Source organism: Diospyros lotus, chromosome 5, assembly GCF_014633365.1.
Source record: "Diospyros lotus cultivar Yz01 chromosome 5, ASM1463336v1, whole genome shotgun sequence".
Taxonomy (NCBI): Eukaryota; Viridiplantae; Streptophyta; class Magnoliopsida; order Ericales; family Ebenaceae; genus Diospyros; species Diospyros lotus.
Window position 1 is genome coordinate 33,835,124 of NC_068342.1, and position 19,025 is coordinate 33,854,148.

Here is a 19,025-nt window from a genome sequence, read left to right on the forward strand (position 1 = left end):
CGTCTGCAGGGGGAGTGGAGTGGAGTGAAGGCATTCTCTTGGGAGAAGCCCGCCGGCTTACGGGAAGAGTGTGCAATTAAACATACCAGCCACGCGAACACCAAGAGCCGTAAGCCCACAGGCAAATGTACAAGTGGATATAACAATAAGCAGGGGGTGACTAATGCCTAACGAATCAGCTGAAGCAACCTGGCTCTAAACCACCTCATATACACCTAGCTCCAAACACCCACAAAGTAGTAAACAGGTTACCCGATCATCACTAAGTTGAATTCATAATAATCAAATAATAGCATGCACCCAATTTAAGAATTCAGATCCGCAACGACAACAGCACAACACAACAGACAAATGTTCAAATTTGTTCAAATCCCACAAGGTAAAGCACAAGTTCTTCCGGAGCATTCAGACGCCATATATTTACCAGCAGAAAGTAAAACAGCAACGTAACTGTTCTGACATAGAACTCCTATTATAATATGGACACATTGCACATCCAATTTAAGTTCCTACTCAAATGCCCACGCATTCTCCCTGCGGACCACTTCTTCGTCCTCCGGAGTGCAGTCCTCAAGGTTGAAGTATTTTCGAATCTCCTCCGGAGTCTTCCCCTTGATCATCTCAGCCACCTTCTGACATGTTGAATCCAGCAGGCTCTTAATGTTAAGATAATTGGCTGCCTGTAAATAAGTTAAAACGAGCTCATCACGATCAGTTTATCAAAAAACGGTTTCGCGAGACACCACCATGCATACAGAACAATAACTTGAATGTTGGAAATCTTTTTCAAAATTTATTCAGGTTCCTTATGAGCCATAGTAATTACATTGCACATAAAGGCTCAAGACATATGTCAGATCCTAGATCTAATAGGGATAATTCTCAGCTATTTGAGAAGAAATTAGGCGGGGAAAATTGAGAGGGAAGCGTGAAAATTAGAGAATTGAGGGGGCAAATTCGAGAGAGAATTGATGAGGGAATCTGAATTTGCTTCCGTATTATTCCGTGGTTTGAAATGGCTGGGTCAGTTCTTCTTCTACTGCCTCAGCTACAGATTGGCCCCAAAAAAAGTTACCAATCTCTAATACTCTAGTACACCTTACATAACTGGAACATTTCTCCAGTTATGCTAATTCCCTTTAAAAAATAAAAGCCTAGTAGCCTAAGTACGTGACAACATGGAAACCCACAGCCAAAGCCAAAAACAAAAACAAATATGCAATAACTTCAATATTAACATACACCCCGATTGAAAAATAAAGCATAAAATTAAAAATTCATCCACATATAAAAGCAAGGTCCAATGTAATATAAGCATAAGACTTGACGAGCAACTTAACATTAATTGAATGAACCACTCATTAATTGAATACCTGTCATTTAGCTAAGGTTAATTGTACACACCCCCTGCTAACCAAACATGTCGGGAAAAACTTTAAATTGCAATAAGATGATAATCTTGTGTTCCGTGAAGGTCAATCAATCCATCGGGTTCACACATCAGCCACAAATTAACCATAAAATCCAGCACGATGGCAATTAGCTAACCATCCAAGAAGAAAGATAGCAATCCCATGAAGAAGGAATCAATCTGGCACAGTTAGGCTTTTGTGATGCACAAAGAAAACGCATACAAAGGGGTGGGAGGGATATAAGAATGTAAATAGATCACAAGACAAACAACAAAGCGACATTTAATACTCCAAACCAAATATGATCAAGTATTTATATGTTTTTATCTAATACTTAGTTCTAGTTCATCTTGTGCACTAATGGAAATTTTAACTTTTTAACATGATCACCATTCAACCGTGCCTTAAAAGGGTGTTCCCAGTAGACAATGTGTTAGAATGTTGTCTCGAAAAATCCAGAATAAAGGCAGTAAGAATGCATCGAAATTAGAGGGTATAAATAGGCAGGTCCCTACTTGTAATATTAGTTATTAGTAGATGGGAAAAACCTGTAATATCCAATTGTTTAAAAGCCTAGGAATTCCCACCCTAAAAATTCTATAAATAAGGAGGGGGGCTAGGCATTAGCGGCATATAATATCAGTTGTTTCTCGAGAAAGCTTTGAGAGAGGGAAAGCTGTGTTTTAAAATAGTTTTTGTAATCATGAGAGAAGGCTTGTAATCAAGGGGGTGCAACTGATGCACGATCACTCTTTCTGAATCAAAGAAGGCCGCACTTGGAAGGTTCTTAAGGCTGGATGTAGTGCCAATTCAATTGGAATGAACCAGGATAATCCCAGTGTTCTTGTGGATGTGTGGTTTGTGATTCTTGTTTGTTTTAATTCTGTTTCTGTTTATATTTTCTGTTGATTCTATTAAATCTGTTCCTAAGATCTAATCCGTGAGTGTGTGAGAGTAAGTGTGGTAGGATTCCTGTCCAAGAAAGTAGTTCCAGCGACCCTAGGTATAACACAATGTTCCCTGCTTTGTGAGGGTTGGGCAATGGTCGTTTTTCTATATAACCTTGCCTTTTCTTTACAAAGAGGCTGTTTCCATAACTCACCTTCCAGTCAACACAGAGCAACCTTGGCATTATTACTGAGGCCTGCCCCCAATTGTAAGCATACCTTGATTTTCAAAAATCAACAATTATAAAAGAATCCTAAGAAGGGCACAAAAGAGAATCATGGCCAGGTAGCACAAAATAATAAATGCTCAATGTATGATAAATCTGTCATTGGGTACAAAATAAACATGACAAATCAGAAAATTATTAATTCAGTTCAGTTTTGGTTACTGTATATACCAATTCGGTTTTCAAGTTTTGTAACCGAATTGGCCGAAAGCCAAAAGTACCAACCGAATGCTAGCCCCTACCACAAATTTCTGATATCGGGGTAAATTATTTCAACATACTAGCGTTAGAAGTACAATCATGACACACAGAAATAATGTAACAATTCAAAAACCCTAATCAAATGCAATACAGTTCTCCAAAACTAGATCTAGTTCTTACTTAGACCTAAAGATAAAATTTTGAAATCCCACAACGAACAGAGCCCGAATCACAAACCCTAATCAGTAGTATCACAAATCCAAGAGAAATCGTCGAGACAAACAGCTAATCAAAAGAGTAAATCATCGATCATCAAGAGGATCAAAGGGAATAAGAAGATCGAACCAGGATAAGATCGAACAGCGTGGTGTAGTCCACTTTGACGAACTCGGCATCAAAACTCTTGAGTTCTTCCTCCGCGGCCCCCGCGTCAACGTGCCTCTTGCAGTACTCGATAACCATTGCAAGGATCTTACTTGTAACGTTCGGTAAAGGAATGGTTTCGGCAGGGTTAACTTCGATCCTGGGCTTGATGGTTTCTAACAGCACCGCGACCGAATCCTCCACCTCGAAGATCTCGCCGTCCGAGCTCCTCAACGCGACCATCTTCGATGTCGGAATGGCTCCCGATTGGACCTGGTATTGAACGACCAACCCACAACCCTAGGAGGGAGAATAGAGGATGCAAGGAAAGTATGAGAGATAACGATCGGAACTCAAAAGGTTTTAGGGGTCGAAATTTGGAAGCCGTCGCTTATATAGGCATCTCCAACCCCTGACCCAAATTTGGGGTAAAATTTAGCCCAAATTTGGGTAAGAGCTAATTCCTTTCCAACTCTTAATCTTAGGGTAAAAGAATAGTTTATTTATTTATTTATTTTTATGATTCTAAACATTTTTTTATAATATAAATTATTTATTTATTTATTATATATCAATTTAAATTATTACCTAAAAATTATATAATTAACTAAAAAAATTTAATTATCAATAATATTAAAAAATAAAAACATTCCATTTACTATCTCGATTAATAAAACATTATATTGAACATGACAAAATTTATTAATTATTATTCATTAATTGATTATAATTTATTAATATTATTTAAATATTATTAATACTAATAATAAGTATATAAAAATGTATAAAGATGGGATAAAAAAGAATTAAATTTTATTATAGTTAAAATGAGAGGGACAAAATAGGAATAAATATATTACCCCAAATTAGGGGTCAAAGAATAGTGCAATCCCAAATTTGGGGTAATACTTTTCATAACCTCAAATTTGGGGTAGGATTTGGAGGTGGGTTGGATTACTCCAAATTTGGGGTTGGGTTGGAGATGGTCTAAGGGGTAGGTATTAGAATCAGACCCAGTTGAATTACTCAGTCAAATCAATTAGATCGAACCGACATTAAATCGGGCGTGTATAAATAGATTACGTTTGTGTGAATCAATAAATTAAGTAAAGTCAAATAAAATGATACAAATTAAATGCTCTTTCCAATTTAATTCCTAGATTTTTATTGAGGTATTTAGATATATAAAGGGAAGTTTCAAAAATTGAAAAATATATTGTGTGTACTGTGCAATTGTAAAGACATCTCTTTTATTTTTTTAATCATATTTCTTATTTATTACACATCCAAAGAAACCAAGTGCTTGCATATAATCATTTCTATTGGTATGCTGATTTAAGCATCTACCAGTGATATTATATATAATATAATATATATAAATATTTATCATGACAAGCATACAAACCAAAAGTCATCATTTGGACAACAATGCCCTTCCCGTCTATCACATGTAGATTTTATTGATCGGTTCATAACTGATATAACATAGCTAGAATAGTATCGGTATCGGTAAAGAGGAAAATCAAGATGGTAGGAACTCCTATACTGTTTGTCAAGTTTTTTCCTGACTATGACTTGAAGAAAGGTGTTTCAAGAGCCAGGTTGAGAGAGTTATTCAGGACAGACATTACTAACGGCAAGGTGAAATGTACTGATGATCATCAATGAAATCAATTTCAAGTCTCATGCGACGAAGGTAGATATCAAATATTTTCATCTGGCCTCCCTTTAGGAAGAGGCCAATAGTTTCTCTTAGGCAAACAACTCCTTTATCTTTACCACAGATAGTGCCATAATTCGCATTTTGAATGCGTTCAATCATAAGCACCACAACAAGAAGACACGACATGGGAGGTTTCCTAATTATATTACAGGTATAATTTTATATATAATTATATTGGTTATTATATATCGGTAGATCATCGGTTTATTGGGAAATATATCGGTTTTATCGTATCGGTATTTATCCAATTATTTTAACTGACATGTTTTCTGTAAACCGATATAGTTTATTATATATCAGTGGAGCATCAATTCATTAGGAATCATATCGGTTTTATCATATGTGTATTCAACTGATTATTTTAACCAACATGTTTTCTATGAACCGATATGTACAACCGATATGTATAATTTAAAACATTACAAGACATTTAATCTATTCTTTGTTTATTTATGTAGATTTTTATGTTTGAGGTCATGCCACATTTGGTTGATCTCCAAGTTGTTGAAAGAAATAAAAAAGGCCCTCAGACTCCAAAAATAAAGAAATGGAGACTTTATGATCCAAAACTCACCCAAGAACAGATTTTGGAGTTGAAAATTTTTGATGAGAAGAATAAAGGGTATGTTACCCCTATTGTGCCAACAAATGAGGAGATGTGTGAAGATTATTACAAGAAGTCATATTGTGTGGTGGTAGAAGAAAAAGAAAAGGAAGAAAAAAAAGAAGAAAAAGAAATTAAAGGTGAAGGAAGAGGTGAAAATATTGTGGAGATATGAGTCATTAAACTAAGCGGGAGCTAAGCGTGAAGACCCAAAGAAAGAAAAATCTATAAATAACTATCTATATGGTTTAAAGATAGAAATTGGGGAAGTTGTGAAAAGGGAAGTTATGAGGAAAGTGAGAAACGAGTTGGGTGACATAAAGCGTATGCTTAATATGTTAAGTTGCTCCTCAAGTCTTATGCTTATATTACATTGGACCTTGCTTTTATATGTGGATGAATTTTTATTTTTATGCTTTATTTTCCAATCAGGGTGTATGTTAATATTGAGGTTCTTGCATATTTGTTTTTCTTTTCAGCTTTGGCTTGTGCTTCTGACGTGATGGTAGTAGGAAATGTAACCATGAATTGACTTCTTACTTGGACTCTGTACGGAACTTAGGAGTTATTTTGTTGCTGACTTGAGAATTATTTATGGGCTTTTGAGGAGCTTGTGGTGTCTATATTATATACACATAGGTAAGCACTCCATCGTATCCGATAGAGATAAGGTGTTTATAAACCTGTTTTAGAGGGAATTACTACGATATATGTGCAGTAAATTACATATGTCCACCACTTACTAGCTTGAGATGGATGGACGATCAGAAATGGTCAACCAGTGCCTAGAATCATACCTAAGATGTCTTTGTTTCCTACAACTAAAGGGGTGACACAAGTGGTTATTAGTGGCTCAATAGTGGTACAATTCAAGTTATCACAATTCGTTTAAAGATGACTCCATTTGAAGCTTTATACGGATACAAACCAGCCTATCTACCAAATACTAGGGAGCAATCCATAGTGGCAGTTGTTGGGGCATACATGAAACAACGACGAGATATCTTAAATTTGTTAGAAACAAAATTGACAAAGGCACAAAACATGATGAAACAGATGGGGCGTAGTGAAAGGGAATTCGCAAGAGAAGAGGAAGTATACTTGAAATTGAGTCACCCACATCTCAAAGCCCTAACTCGCCAGCCAATGTCTAAGTTGAACCTCAAATTTTATGGGCCCTTCCCAATCCTTGAAAGGATAGGCAAGTGGCCTACCGTTTGCAATTACTAGAGGGATCTCAAATGCATCTGATATTTCATGTCTCTCTACTCAAGAAAGCTGTCGGAACACAAGTGGCTAGCCCAACCCTGCCACCTAATCTTGGGAAGTAGATTCCTTGACCCCAATTGTTGTTTCAAACCACGGAATAATACAGAAGCAAATTCAAATTCCCTTTTGAATTCTCTCTCCCCCTCTTCCTTTTCTCTCTCGAATTTGCCTCCTCAATTCTTTAATTCTCACCCTTTCTTCTCAATTTTTCCTGCCTAATTTATTCTCTAATAGTTGAGAATTATCCCTATCTGATCTAGATCTGACACATGTCTTGAGCCTTTATGTGCAATGTAATTTCTATGGCTCATATGGAACCTAAATAAATTTTGGAAAATATTTCCAACATTCAAGTCATTGTTCTGTATACATAGTGGTGTCTTTCTAAACTGTTTTTGATTAACTGATCATGATGAGCTTGTTTTAACTTATTTACAGGCAGCCAATCATTAAAAGCCTGCTGGATTTAACATGTCAGATAGTGGTTGACATGATCAAGGGAAGACTCTGGTTTAGATTGCAAAGACCCTCAACATCAAGGCCTTCAGTATGGTTCTATTTTGGATTACCTTCAACATCTATTAATTCTAATGATATATTTATTAAGCCGAAGGCCTTTGTCTCCTCTATCATCTCCACCTTCCCATCCTTCTTCTCCTCCATCCTTTCCCCCTCGACATCATTCGTCTTTGCCATTTTATCTACATTGCCCTCCTTTGTATCTTCCATCCTCTCTACTGTCCCCTCTTTCTTATCCTCTGTCCTCTCCACTGCCTCCTCCTTCTTATCCTCCGTCCTCTCCACCTCCCTCTCATTCTTCTCCTCTATCCTATCCATCTCCCACTCATTATCCTTCGTATCCTCAATTCTCTCCACCTCCCTCTCATTCTCATATATCCTATCCACCTCACCCTCATTATCCTCTATCCTCTCCTCATCGCCCTCCTTCTGCTCTTCCTCGGTAACTGTTGATTTGATTGACAATTGATGGCAGATTGAATGAACCACTCATTAATTGAATACTTGTCATTTAGCCAAGGTTAATTGGACACACCCATTGCTAACCAAACATGTCAAGAAAAACATTAAAGTGCAATAAAATGAAAATCTTGTGTTTCGTGAAGGCCATTCACATCCATCGACTTCACACATCAGCCATACAAATTAACCATAAAATCCATTTCGATGGCAATTAGCCAACCGTCCAAGAAGAAGATAGCAATCCCATGAAGAAGGAATCAATCTAACACACTTAGGCTTTTGTGATGCACAAAGAAAACGCATACAAAAGGGTGGGAGGGATATAAGAATGTAAGTAGATCACAAGACTCACAACAAAGCGACATTTAATACTCCAAACCAAATATGATAGAGTATTTCTATGTTTTTATCTAATACTTAGAATTCCAATTCTGTGGAATTCTAATTTTCACCCCAACTCTTAGGAATTTTAATTCCTTGATTTTAAGAAAAATCTTTACTTTTTGAACTAAGATGGAATTCGAATTCCATTGAATTAAAAAGTTGTTTGATAGAATTTCTATGAATTTAGATAGAAAATGAATTTCACCCTCATTTTCTACTCCTATCAAACGCACCCTAATAGAAATTTTAACTTTTTAACATGATCACCATTCAGTGCTATAGTAACAAAGATAGCTTTAAAAAAATGTTCACAACAAGCAATGTTCCCTGCTTTGTGAGGGTTGGGTGATGGTCGTTTTTCTATACAATCTTGCCTTTTCTTTACAAAGAGGTTGTTTCGATAACTGACCCAGCCATTTCAAATCACGAAATAATACAGAAGCAAATTCAGTATTTCAAACCACAGAATAAATGATGACAAAAGATAGATTTAATATTTAAAAATTTTATATAATTTAATATTTTTAAAATTAATAGAAGAATTTATTTTGAAATAAGTACATATATGTATTTTATTCATAAGAAATATGATTGTAAATTGTAATAATTATGTTATTAAGTAATATTAATTTATTTCTTATAAGCTAGTTCTCAACCCGTGCAATGGATACAATATTTAACAAAAATATGTATAAAATAATAGTTCAAAAATAGAATGCACATTATAACAAATTTAATATACTACATGAATTAACGAAGAAATAACAATTTTATTTAATTGTGATTAAAGTAAATTTTAAAAGACTTCTTTGTATACAATATTTGTGGTCGAAGTTGTTTGTTTACTCTCTTTATCACATATTAGCATCTTCATTCCATTACGATTTGTGATTCTTGATATTGCAATGTACAGTTACCTGTGACTGAACAGGTTTCTTAAAAAAAAAAGACCTGCATGGGTCAAAGATTGGCCTTGACTCTTATTGATAGCCATGGCATACAAAACAATCAAGGAAAATTGTTTTCGTTGAAATTTGAACGACAGCCTTGTTACAATAAATTGAATAATATATTTTTTGATGCATTGAAATTGTTGTATTCAATAAATTGAATAATTTATTTTTTTGTGCATTGGAACCAGCTGCATTCAATAAATTGAAGAATTCATTTTTTGATACATTGGAACCTGTTGCATTTAATAAATTGAATAATATATTTTTTAGTGCATTGAAACCTATTGTATTCAATAAATTGAATGTAGGTAGAATAATAGCTTGGGAAAAAAATAAATTAGCACAATCAACTTATTAAGTCTCCGCCTTCCTAGTTTTAATTGATAGTTATACATTTGATAATATTTATCTGTTTAAAGAATTAACATTGAAACCATCATTAATTATACTTACCAAGCTGAATAAATTTCAAAAACTTTTCATCACGGTTTAATATGTCTAAGATATATTTTTATTTGGCCACGTATTATCTATCTATTAGATAATTACTAAAAAAAATTGAGATAATGATAGGTGATGTATGTCACACTTAAAAAGATAAGAGAGACCATTGTGATAAATAGAGATAATTGTGGATCACTCCAGATTATATTAGTTATTTTTAATTATTATTTTTGATAGGTATTAAAATTTAACTATAATATATAAAAAAATAACAATAATTAGCAAAAATGAGTTTTTCTATGATATAACTGTTATAATATACATAGTTATCTAAATATATGATAATGAGTCAGAAGAATAAATGATACCATTGTTGTCAAACTCACGAATCAATTCATATAAATTTATGAATCGCATAATTTTAAACGAGTGAACTCGTTTATAAACTCGAATTTTCATAGAATTAAAATAAATTCGCAATTCAATATTGTAAACTCACATACTTGTGTTAGATGTTTAATAATATGTATTATTTTTATTTATAATAAATTATGATTAACTTATGAGAATTTAAAATACATATAAATTAATATTTAAAATTTTAATTATAAATCAATAATGATAAAAGATGGATTTAATATTTAAAAATTTTATATAATTTAATATTTTTAAAATTTATAAATAAATTTATTTTAAAATAAGTGCATACATATACTTTAGGGAATATAATTTTATTCATAAAGAATACGAGCGTAAATTGTAATAATCATGTTATTAATTAATATTAATTTATTTTTTATAAATTTATATCATTCTGAACATATATTTATATATATTAAAAATATTTTTAATTATCTTTAAAATCTTACAATTTTATGATTTAATTTTATAAACTCACATTCGCTTAAAATCTTGATTTTAATAACTTTTAAGGTACTAAAAAAACTAGACAAATATGAATTTACCAAAATTCATTTGATAGTCATTTTTCTTTTTGACATAAAACATTTGTGCTATAAAAATATTTTACATAATCACACACTTAAAAATAGATAAAATAGGTAGAATGAAATTATGACCTTACGATTAGGCATTTTTTTTTTTTCCAAAATGGCCACTGGGTTGGTTAGAACATACTAAATATAAAAAAAAATGGAGAAACAAATTTATTTGTCCAAAAAACACAAGTGTAGAGAGGAATGCTAATATTACAAATTATCTTCCTCTCAAGGCAACTGAACTAGTTCAATTTCCTAAACAAAGCAACGCAAGATCATAATACTTACTAGCAGGCCCAATCTATCTTCTTCATTGATGTAACAACCATCTACAGATCTTTTCCCAGGCTTTCAGATCTATCAACTTCATCCAAAAGAAGTAGGATGAATTGGACGGCTACACAAAAAATCCCACAGCACAGGGTAGAGAAATAAGCCACAAAGTATAACCATGATGCCACTGTTCTAGTCAGTCCTTCGGTCAAATTGTTGATTCCCATATCGGGGAAAGGAACTACCCACTTTCTGGCTGGGGTGCAGCCAAAGCCAATTCAATATCCTTCTATAGTTGCAGATCAAGATAAATATGCTTTTTGCAACAAGGTTTTTGTATGCGTAAACGACCGGGATCCGTCCTTTAGGCGATCCGCAATCGAGCAGAGCTCCATGGGTGAAAACTGTGGTGGAAGGGACCCATCCCTCTTCCATACTCACAGCAAGTCCATTGTTCTTACGAACGAGTGGAGCGCATTCAATGCGAATTGTGCTTGGCATTTCGCCTAAGCAGTTAAATAGTGGCGTTTGTCGTTTTGGAGTTACCGCTGCCTTCGCAAGTACACTCCTAATGGTACCTTAATTCCCCATAGGCGTCTGCAGGGGGAGTGGAGTGGAGTGAAGGCATTCTCTTGGGAGAAGCCCGCCGGCTTACGGGAAGAGTGTGCAATTAAACATACCAGCCACGCGAACACCAAGAGCCGTAAGCCCACAGGCAAATGTACAAGTGGATATAACAATAAGCAGGGGGTGACTAATGCCTAACGAATCAGCTGTAGCAACCTGGCTCTAAACCACCTCATATACACCTAGCTCCAAACACCCACAAAGTAGTAAACAGGTTACCCGATCATCACGAAGTTGAATTCATAATAATCATATGATAGCATGCACCCAATTTAAGAATTCAGATCCACAACGACAACAGCACAACACAACAGATAAATGTTCAAATCCCACAAGGAAAAGCACAAGTTCTTCCAAAGCAATCAGACGCCATATATTTACCAGCAGAAAGTAAAACAGCAACGTAACTGTTCTGACATAGAACTCCTATTATAATATGGACACATTGCACATCCAAATTAAGTTCCTACTCAAATGCCCACGCATTCTCCCTGCGGACCTCTTCTTCTTCCTCCGGAGTCCAGTCCTTGAGGTTGAAGTTCTTTCGAATCTCCTCCGGAGTCTTCCCCTTGATCATCTCAGCCACCGTCTGACATGTTGAATCCAGCAGGCTCTGAATGTTAAAATAATTGGCCGCCTGTAAATAAGTTAAAACAAGCTCATCACGATCAATTTATCAAAAAACAGTTTAGCACCATGCATACAAAACAATAACTTGAATGTTGGAAATCTTTTCCAAAATTTATTCAGGTTCCTTATGAGCCATAGTAATTACATTGCACATAAAGGCTTAAGACATGTGTCAGATCCTAGATCTGATAGGGATAATTCTCAGCTATTTGAGAAGAAATTATGCGGGGAAAATTGAGAGGGAAGGGTGAGAATTAGAGAATTGAGGGGGCAAATTCAAGAGAGAAATTGAGAGGGGGGGGGGGGGGAGGGAGAGAATTGAGGAGGGAATCTGAATTTGCTTCCGTATTATTCCGTGGTTTGAAATGGCTGGGTCAGTTCTTCTTATACTGCCTCAGCTACAGATTGGCCCCAAAAAACAGTTAACAATCTCTAATACTCTAGTACACCTTACATAACTGGAACATTCCTCCAGTTATGCTAATTCCCTTTAAAAAAAGGCCTAGTAGCCTAAGTACGTGACAACATGGAAACCTACAGCCAAAGCCAAAGCCAAAAACAAATATGCAATAACTTCAATATTAACATACAGCCCGATTGGAAAATAAAGCATAAAATTAAAAATTCATCCACATATAAAAGCAAGGTCCAATGTAATATAAGCATGAGACTTGACGAGCAGCTTAACATTAATTGAATGAACCACTCATTAATTGAATACCTGTCATTTAGCTAAGGTTAATTGGACACACCCCCTGCTAACCAAACATGTCGGGAAAAACTTTAAATTGCAATAAGATGATAATCTTGTGTTCTGTGAAGGTCAATCAAATCCATCGGGTTCACACATCAGCCACAAATTAACCATAAAATCCAGCACGATGGCAATTAGCTAACCATCCAAGAAGAAAGATAGCAATCCCATGAAGAAGGAATCAATCTGGCACAGTTAGGCTTTTGTGATGCACAAAGAAAACGCATACAAAGGGGTGGGAGGGATATAAGAATGTAAATAGATCACAAGACAAACAACAAAGCGACATTTAATACTCCAAACCAAATATGATCAAGTATTTATATGTTTTTATCTAATACTTAGTTCTAGTTCATCTTGTGCACTAATGGAAATTTTAACTTTTTAACATGATCACCATTCAACCTTGCCTTAAAAGGGTGTTCCCAGCAGACAATGTGTTAGAATGTTGTCTCAAAAAATCCAGAATAAAGGCAGTAAGAATGCATCGAAATTAGAGGGTATAAATAGGCAGGCCCCTACTTGTAATATTAGTTATTAGTAGACGGGAAAAACCTGTAATATCCAGTTGTTTAAAAGCCTAGGAATTGCCACCCTAAAAATTCTATAAATAAGGAGCGGGGCTAAACATTGGCAGCATATAATATCAGTTGTTTCTCGAGAAAGCTTTGAGAGAGGGAAAGCTGTGTTTTAAAATAGTTTTTGTAATCATGAGAGAAGGCTTGTAATCGAGGGGGTGCAACTGATGTACGATCACTCTTTCTGAATCAAAGAAGGCTGCACTTGGAGGGTTCTTAAGGCTGGATGTAGTGCCAATTCAATTGGAATGAACCAGGATAATCCCAGTGTTCTTGTGGATGTGTGGTTTGTGATTCTTGTTTGTTTTAATTCTGTTCCTGTTTATATTTTATGTTGATTCTATTAAATCTGTTCCTAAGATCTAATCCGTGAGTGTGTGAGAGTGTGGTAGAATTCCTGTCCAAGAAAGTAGTTCCAGCGACCCTAGGTATAACACAATGTTCCCTGCTTTGTGAGGGTTGGGCGATGGTCGTTTTTCTATATAACCTTGCCTTTTCTTTACAAAGAGGCTGTTTCCAGTAACTCACCTTCCAGTCAAAACAGAGCAACCTTGGCATTATTACTGAGGCCTGCCCCCAATTGTAAGCATACCTTGATTTTCAAAAATCAACAATTATAAAAGAATCCTAAGAAGGGCACAAAAGAGAATCATGGCCAGGTAGCACAAAATAACAAATGCTCAATGTATGATAAATCTGTCATTGGGTACAAAATAAACATGACAAATCAGAAAATTATTAATTCAGTTCAGTTTTGGTTACTGTATATACCAATTCGGTTTTCCAGTTTTGGAACCGAATTGGCCGAAAACCAAAAGGACCAACCGAATGCTAGCCCCTACCACAAATTTCTGATATCGGGGTAAATTATTTCAACATACTAGCGTTAGAAGTACAATCATGACACACAGAAATAATGTAACAATTCAAAAACCCTAATCAAACGCAATACAGTTCTCCAAAACTAGATCTAGTTCTTACTTAGACCTAAGGATAAAATTTTGAAATCGCACAACGAACAGAGCCCGAATCACAAACCCTAATCAGTAGTATCACAAATCCAAGAGAAATCGTCGAGACAAACAGCTAATCAAAAGAGTAAATCATCGATCATCAAGAGGATCAAAGGGAATAAGAAGATCGAACCAGGACAAGATCGAACAGCGTGGCCTGGTCCACTTTGACGAACTCGGCATCAAAACTCTTGAGTTCTTCCTCCGTAGCCCCCGCGTCAACGTGCCTCTTGCAGTACTCGATAACCATTGCAAGGATCTTACTCGTAACGTTCGGTAAAGGAATGGTTTCGGCAGGGTTAACTTCGATCCTGGGCTTGATGGTTTCTAACAGCACCGCGACCGAATCCTCCACCTCGAAGATCTCGCCGTCCGAGCTCCTCAACGCGACCATCTTCAATGTCGGAATGGCACCCGATTGGACCTGGTATTGAACGACCAACCCACAACCCTAGGAGGGAGAATAGAAGATGCAAGGAAAGGATGAGAGACAACGATCGGAACTCAAAAGGTTTTTGGGGTCGAAATTTGGAAGCCGTCGCTTATATAAGGGGTAGATTTTGGAATCGGACCCGGTTGAAGTACTCAGTCGAATCGATTAGATCGAACCGACATTAAACCGGGCGTGTATGAATCGATCACATTTGTGTGAATCAATAAATTAAGTAAAATCAAATAAAATGATACAAATTAAAGGCTCTTTACAATTTAATTCCTAGATTTTTATCGAGGTATTTAGATATATCAAGGGAAGTTTCAAAAATTGAAAAATATATTGTGTGTACTGTGCAACTGTAAAGACATCTTTTTTTATTTTTTTTAATCATATTTCTTATTTATTACACGTCCAAAGAAACCACTCTAAGTGCTTACATATAATCATTTCTATTGGTATACTTATTTAAGCATCTGCCAGTGATATTATATAATATATATAAATATTTATCGTGACAAACATACAAACCAAAAGTCATCATTTGGACAACAATGCCCTTCCGTCCACCACATGTAGATTTTATCGATTGAGTATGTTATATCAATTCATAACTGATATAACATAGTTGAAATAGTATCGATATAGTTATGTTATATCGGTTTATAATCGATATGTTTTTTCAATATCCTTTAAACAAACCAAAAGTCTTGCAACCAAACTGTCACAAATCACGAAGATCTTCGCTTAAAATTACTACTAATAATGCAATCAGACGTGTTTTTTTTGTTGTTTAAAATTTTTCCTTTGTAGTTTTCAATGTCACCATTGATATGACTTTTTATCTTTTGAACAACAGTGCCCTTCTTGCCCACCACATGTACTTTCACTTTCCCTTTGCCATGTTGCTCTAGCCTCGTTTCATTCTTTATCTCTCTAACTGCTCTATATTCTGATACAATCGATCGTTCATTTTTAAAATTTTTGATTTGTAATCCCCAGTCCTTATTACTGAAAATGGCTCGCTCACATATGTCATTTGAGAAGAACGCAAGCGATAAGGCAGAGAAGAAGGCGAATAACAGGAGCGAGAAAAAGACGACAAGGAAGGTTAGAACAATTTTTTGTTATTTTGTCATGTTTGAAAATACTCCACCGACATATGTCAATATGGGGCTACCCATATTAGTGAAAGGCTGATTTGTTAATATATCAGTTTTAACCGACATGTTTTGTTAACATATCGACTATAAGACACCATATTTGTTGTTTGTTTAATTGTTATTGTTTTCTCTATTTACTACAAATCTTAGATGCTAAATTGGAGATCAAGAAGTTTTTCAACAACAAAATAACTAGACTTGATCATTTTGATGCCACTGATGATTTAATTAGGAAGGCACTAAAGAAGAAGCCTGAACTAGAGGAACAGTTTAAGAATTTTGTTTTTGGCCACCTAGTATACAGATTGGAGGGAGTAACATGGAGCAATCAATTAGTCCACAATCTACTGTTAAGACTGTTGAAGAGAGAAGACAAGGACAAGGAAGGCTCTCCGTGCTTCAGAATTTGTAGGAATGATGTAAAATTTATGAGGAAGGAGTTTGCTCAGATAACATGGTTGAAATTTGGCAATAGCGAATCAGTAAAGAGGAAAATCAAGATGGTGGGAACTTCTACATTGTTTGCCAAGTTTTTTCTTAACTATGACCTGAAGAAAGTGTTTCAGGGGCCAGGTTGAGAGAGTTATTCAAGACGGACATTGCTAGCGGCAAGGTGAAATGTACTAATGATCATCAATGAGATCAATTTCAAGTCTTATGCGACGAAGGTAGATATCAAATATTTTTATCTGGCCTCCAATTGGGAAAAGGCCAATAGTTTCTCTTGGGCAAACGACTCCTTTATCTTTACCACAGATGGTGCCAGAACTCGCATTTTGAATGCGTTCAATCAGAAGCACCACAACAAGAAGACATATGATATGGGAGGTTTCCTAATTATATTACAGGTATAATTTTATATATAATTATATTGGTTATTATATATTGGTGGATCATCGGTTCATTGGGAAATATATCAATTTTATCATATCAGTATTTATCCGATTATTTTAACCAACATGTTTTCTATAAACTGATATAGTTTATTATATATCGGTGGCGCATCAGTTCATTAGGAATTATATCGGTTTTATCGTATGTGTATTCAACGGATTATTTTAACCGACATGTTTTCTATGAACCGATATGTACAACCGATATATATAATTTAAAACATTATAAGAAATTTAATCTATTCTTTGTTTATTTATGTAGATTTTTATGTTTGAGGTCATTCCACATTTGGTTGATCTCCAAGTTGTTAACAGAAATAAAGAAGGCCCTCAGGCTCCAAGAATAAAGAAATGGAGACTTTATAATCCAAAACTCACCCAAGAATAGATTTTGGAGTTGAAAATTTTCGATGAGAAGAATAAAGGGTATGTTACCCCTATTGTGCCAACAAAGGAGGAGATGTGTGAAGATTATTACAAGAAGTCATATTGTGTGGCGGTAGAAGAAAAAGAAAAGGAAGAAAAAGAAGAAGAAAAAGAAATTAAAGGTAAAGGAAGAGGTGAAAATATTGTGGAGATAGGAGTCATTAAACCAAGCGAGAGCTAAGCGTGAAGACCCAAAGAAAGAAAATCTATAAATAACTATCATATGGTTTAAAGATAAAAATTGGGGAAGTTATGAAAAGGGAAGTGAGAAACAAGTTGGGTGACATAAAGCGTATGCTTAATCTAATCTGCCATCAATTGTCAATCAAATCAACAGTTACCAAGGAAGAGCAGAAGGAGGGCGAGGAGGAGAGGATAGAGGATAAGGAGGGGGAGTTGGAGAGAATGGAGGATAAGGAGGGTGAGGTGGATAGGATAGATGAGAATGAGGGGGAGAGGGAGAGAATTGAGGATACGAAGGATAACGAGTGGGAGGTGGAGAGGATAGAGGAAAAGAATGAAGGGGAGGTGGAGAGGACGGAGGATAAGAAGGAGGAGGCAGTAGAGAGGATAGAGGATAAGAAAGAGGGGGCGGTGCAGATGATGGAAGATACGAATGAGGGCGATGTAGATAAGATGATAAAGACGAATGATATCGAGGGGGAAAGGATGGAGGAGAAGAAAGATGGGGAGGTGGAGATGATAGAGGAGACAAAGGTCTTCGACTTAATAAATATATCATTAGAATTAATAGATGCTGAAGGTAATCCAAAATAGAACCATACTGAAGGTCTTGATGTTAAGGGTCTTTGCAATCTGAACCGGAGTCTTCCCCTTAATCATGTCAGCCACCGTCTAACATGTTAAATCCAACAGGCTCTTAATGATTGGCTACTTGTAAATAAGTTAAAACAAGTTCATCACGATCAGTTAATCAAAAATGATTTAGAAAGACACGACCATGTATACAGAACAATGACTTGAATGTTGGAAATATTTTTCAAAATTTATTTAGGTTCCTTATGAGCCATAGTAATTACATTGCACATAAAGGCTCAAGACATGTGTCAGATCCTAGATCTGATAAGGATAATTCTCAACTATTTGAGAAGAAATTAGGCAGGAAAAATTGAGAGGGAAGGGTGAGAATTAAAGGATTGAGGAGGTAAAATTGAGAGAGAAAGGGAGGGGGAGAGAGAATTCAAAAGGGATTTTGAATTTGCTTATGTATTATTCCGTGGTTTGAAATAGCAATTGGGGTCAAGGAATCTACTTCCCAAGATTAGGTGGCAGGGTTGGGCTAGCCACTTGTGTTCCGACAGCTTTCTTCAGTAGGGAGACGTGAAATACCGGGTGCATTTGAGATCCCTCTAGTAATTGCAAACGGTAGGCCACTTGCCTATCCTTGCAAGGACTGGGAAAGGCCCATAAAACTTGAGGCTCAACTTAGACATTGGCTGGCGAGTTAGGGCTTTAAGATGTGGGTGACTCAATTTCAAGTATACTTCATCTCCTCTTGCGAATTTCCTTTCACTACGCCCCATCTATTTCATCATGTTCTGTGCCTTAGTCAATTTCTAACAAACTTAAGATATCTCGTCGTTGTTTCATGTATGGCCTAACAGCTGCCACTATGGATTGCTCCCTAGTATCTGGTAGAAGGGTTGGTTTGTATTCGTATAGAGCTTCAAATGGAGTCATCTTTAATCAAATTGTGATAACTTGAATT

At 35.6% G+C, this 19,025-nt stretch overlaps 2 protein-coding genes across 2 annotated transcripts; both read right to left on the minus strand.

Moving 5' to 3' along the window:
• Positions 1-237: 237 nt before the first annotated feature.
• LOC127801983 (SKP1-like protein 1B) lies at positions 238-14,916 on the minus strand. Its single transcript, XM_052337573.1, has 3 exons — positions 14,806-14,916; positions 3,133-3,423; positions 238-680 (listed from the first exon to the last, which is right to left on the minus strand). The coding sequence occupies exons 2-3, from the start codon at positions 3,391-3,393 to the stop codon at positions 510-512; spliced, it is 432 nt and encodes a 143-aa protein (XP_052193533.1). The 5' UTR covers positions 3,394-3,423; positions 14,806-14,916; the 3' UTR covers positions 238-509.
• Positions 11,638-14,824, minus strand: LOC127801984 (SKP1-like protein 1B). The gene is made up of 2 exons (XM_052337574.1): positions 14,515-14,824; positions 11,638-12,043 (listed from the first exon to the last, which is right to left on the minus strand). Exons 1-2 carry the CDS (start codon positions 14,773-14,775, stop codon positions 11,873-11,875), a joined length of 432 nt encoding a protein of 143 aa, XP_052193534.1. The 5' UTR covers positions 14,776-14,824; the 3' UTR covers positions 11,638-11,872.
• Positions 14,917-19,025: the final 4,109 nt, after the last annotated feature.

Excerpts from the sequence above, each read along its gene's own strand:
- LOC127801984 (XM_052337574.1), bottom strand. The coding sequence starts at position 14,775 with ATGGTCGCGTTGAGGAGCTCGGACGGCGAGATCTTCGAGGTGGAGGAT. Across the intron at positions 12,044-14,514 it reads CGCTGTTCGATCTTGTCCTG|GCGGCCAATTATTTTAACAT; the intron begins GTTCGATCTTCT and ends ACTTATTTACAG.
- LOC127801983 (XM_052337573.1), bottom strand. The coding sequence starts at position 3,393 with ATGGTCGCGTTGAGGAGCTCGGACGGCGAGATCTTCGAGGTGGAGGAT. Across the intron at positions 681-3,132 it reads CGCTGTTCGATCTTATCCTG|GCAGCCAATTATCTTAACAT; the intron begins GTTCGATCTTCT and ends ACTTATTTACAG.